The sequence below is a fragment of the Hyposmocoma kahamanoa genome, unplaced genomic scaffold (assembly GCF_003589595.1).
Source record: "Hyposmocoma kahamanoa isolate Upper Pololo Valley unplaced genomic scaffold, ASM358959v1 76531, whole genome shotgun sequence".
NCBI classification, from domain to species: domain Eukaryota; kingdom Metazoa; phylum Arthropoda; class Insecta; order Lepidoptera; family Cosmopterigidae; genus Hyposmocoma; species Hyposmocoma kahamanoa.
In genome coordinates, this window is record NW_020653911.1 from 1 (window position 1) to 1,992 (window position 1,992).

Below are 1,992 nucleotides of genomic sequence, written 5' to 3' on the forward strand. Positions count from 1 at the left end.
TAACGCCTCGCAAATTTGTACTTTCTCCTTCGCCTTTCTTAATGTGTAGTTGGTGAAATAAATAGTGTCGTGCGATTAAACGTTTTATTTGTTAAGTCCACGGTAAGCATACCTATACTACTACAAGCTCAATACATTTTTTAGATCTCGAAATTAGCTTTTCTATGCCATCGAAAAAATATTTTTTCTCTTTGCTCTCAAAATGAGCTAAAATTGCTGCCTTAACCTCTTCATCGTCGCGAATTTTTTTCCCACGTAATTCTTTTTTCAAATTTGGGAACAAATAATAATCACTGGGGGCTAGGTCCGGGCTGTAAGGTGGGTGGGTCAGCGATTGAAAGCCACACTTGTGTAGAGCAGCCATCGCAACATTGCTCTTGTGAACCGGTGCGTTGTCTTGCAAAGCAACACACCCTTTGTCCATTTTCCCCGCCTTTTTTCTTTGACAGCTTCCATCAGTCTCTCTAATGTTCTTGCGTAATATTCTCCCGTTATATTGACCCCCTTTTCTTTGTAGTCAACCAATAAAATTCCTTCACAATCTCAAAAAACCGTAGCCATGATTTTTCCAGCCCATTCCGACACCTTAAACTTCTTAGGGGGTGGTGTACCCTTTTTATGCCATTGCATTGACTCCTGTTTGGACTCGGGCTCAAAGTGATGAACCCAAGTTTCATCTTCAGTAACAATTTGCTCCAAAATTGGGGTAGGTTCTGCGCCACACAGCTCCAAGAAGTGCTTTGATGCATCGATTCTTTGTTGCTTTTGAGGCGGCGTGAGCATTCTCGGCACCCATCTTGCACTGACTTTCGTCATGCCAAGATGATCGTGTAGGATCCTCAAAATGGTAGTGTCTGATACTCCTACTAATGCAGACAGCTGTTTCTTCTTCAGACGGGCATCTTCCAATATGAATTTTTCGATTTTTTCAACATTGTCTGATGTGGTGGCCTCAACTGGCCGCCCTGGGCGAGGATCGTCTTCAATTGATGCTCTGCCATGTTTGAAAAGACCGTGCCACTTGTAAATCATTGTTTTACCAGGGCACTGATCCCCATAAACAGTTTCCATCTCATTCATAATGGTTTGAGGAGGTTTTCCTTGCTTGGTAAGGAATTTGATGACAGCACGAAACTCGATTTGATCCATATTTGCAGTTCTCTTCCGGATTTACTTGTTTGTAGGGCGATATATCGTAAACTAATGAAGTTAAAAGGGTGAAGCTTGATATATATACCCCTAATGAGTATCTGATTAGTACCACATCAAGCAAGCGTAATTAGCGGGCTCCCGCCCCCTCCATTCCGCGGACTTTTGGACCTCCCCTCGTATCTTATGATTGACGCGACGTATCCTTGGTATGCCAGTAGTAATGCATCTTGGTTCACAACTTTAGATAGTCGTTCGATCGAAATCGATTTATTCTCGTACACAAGATTCCTAAATGTTTTTCCCATGTTATATTATTGTCTATATAGATCCCTAACAAATGTGTAACTTCCTCCTCCTTCAATTTTGTATTCATATACAACTTATGTCATGTTGGGTATTAGTTTTGTGTTTAAAGTCCATGTACACAGTTTTGTTCAGATTAATTTGAAGTTTATTGTTTTGTAACCATTTTATTAAAGATACAAATAGATTATCTTATAAATAATTAATTTTTATTTTGATTATATACAGGTAAGGTAAGACAGACAATAAAAGCTTAAATACTAGAAACTAAAACTAGCATTTTTAAATTAGCAACAGCTGGATTTTGATTCAAGGTGACAGAACACTGTCACTTTGAAATTAAATCGTATATGAATGACACACCAACATAGCGAAATTATGGAGATTAACATTAATATAACGCAATTTTGAGATAAAATATAATATAACGTAATTTTTGAGATAATAGTATGTTAGTTATCAAGTGCGATATGTGCAATACGCGCCATCTAGTAGGTTTGTTTGTTACCACTTGAAATTAAATTGCAGCTCGTCAAT

General features: G+C 38.4%; 1 protein-coding gene across 1 annotated transcript; it reads right to left on the reverse strand.

Annotated features, from left to right (window-relative positions):
- Window positions 1-543: 543 nt before the first annotated feature.
- LOC113232666 (protein GVQW3-like) lies at window positions 544-1,149 on the reverse strand. The gene has a single exon (XM_026467434.1). The coding sequence runs from the start codon at window positions 1,147-1,149 to the stop codon at window positions 544-546; it is 606 nt and encodes a 201-aa protein (XP_026323219.1).
- Window positions 1,150-1,992: the final 843 nt, after the last annotated feature.

Excerpts from the sequence above, each read along its gene's own strand:
- LOC113232666 (XM_026467434.1), bottom strand. The coding sequence starts at position 1,149 with ATGGATCAAATCGAGTTTCGTGCTGTCATCAAATTCCTTACCAAGCAA.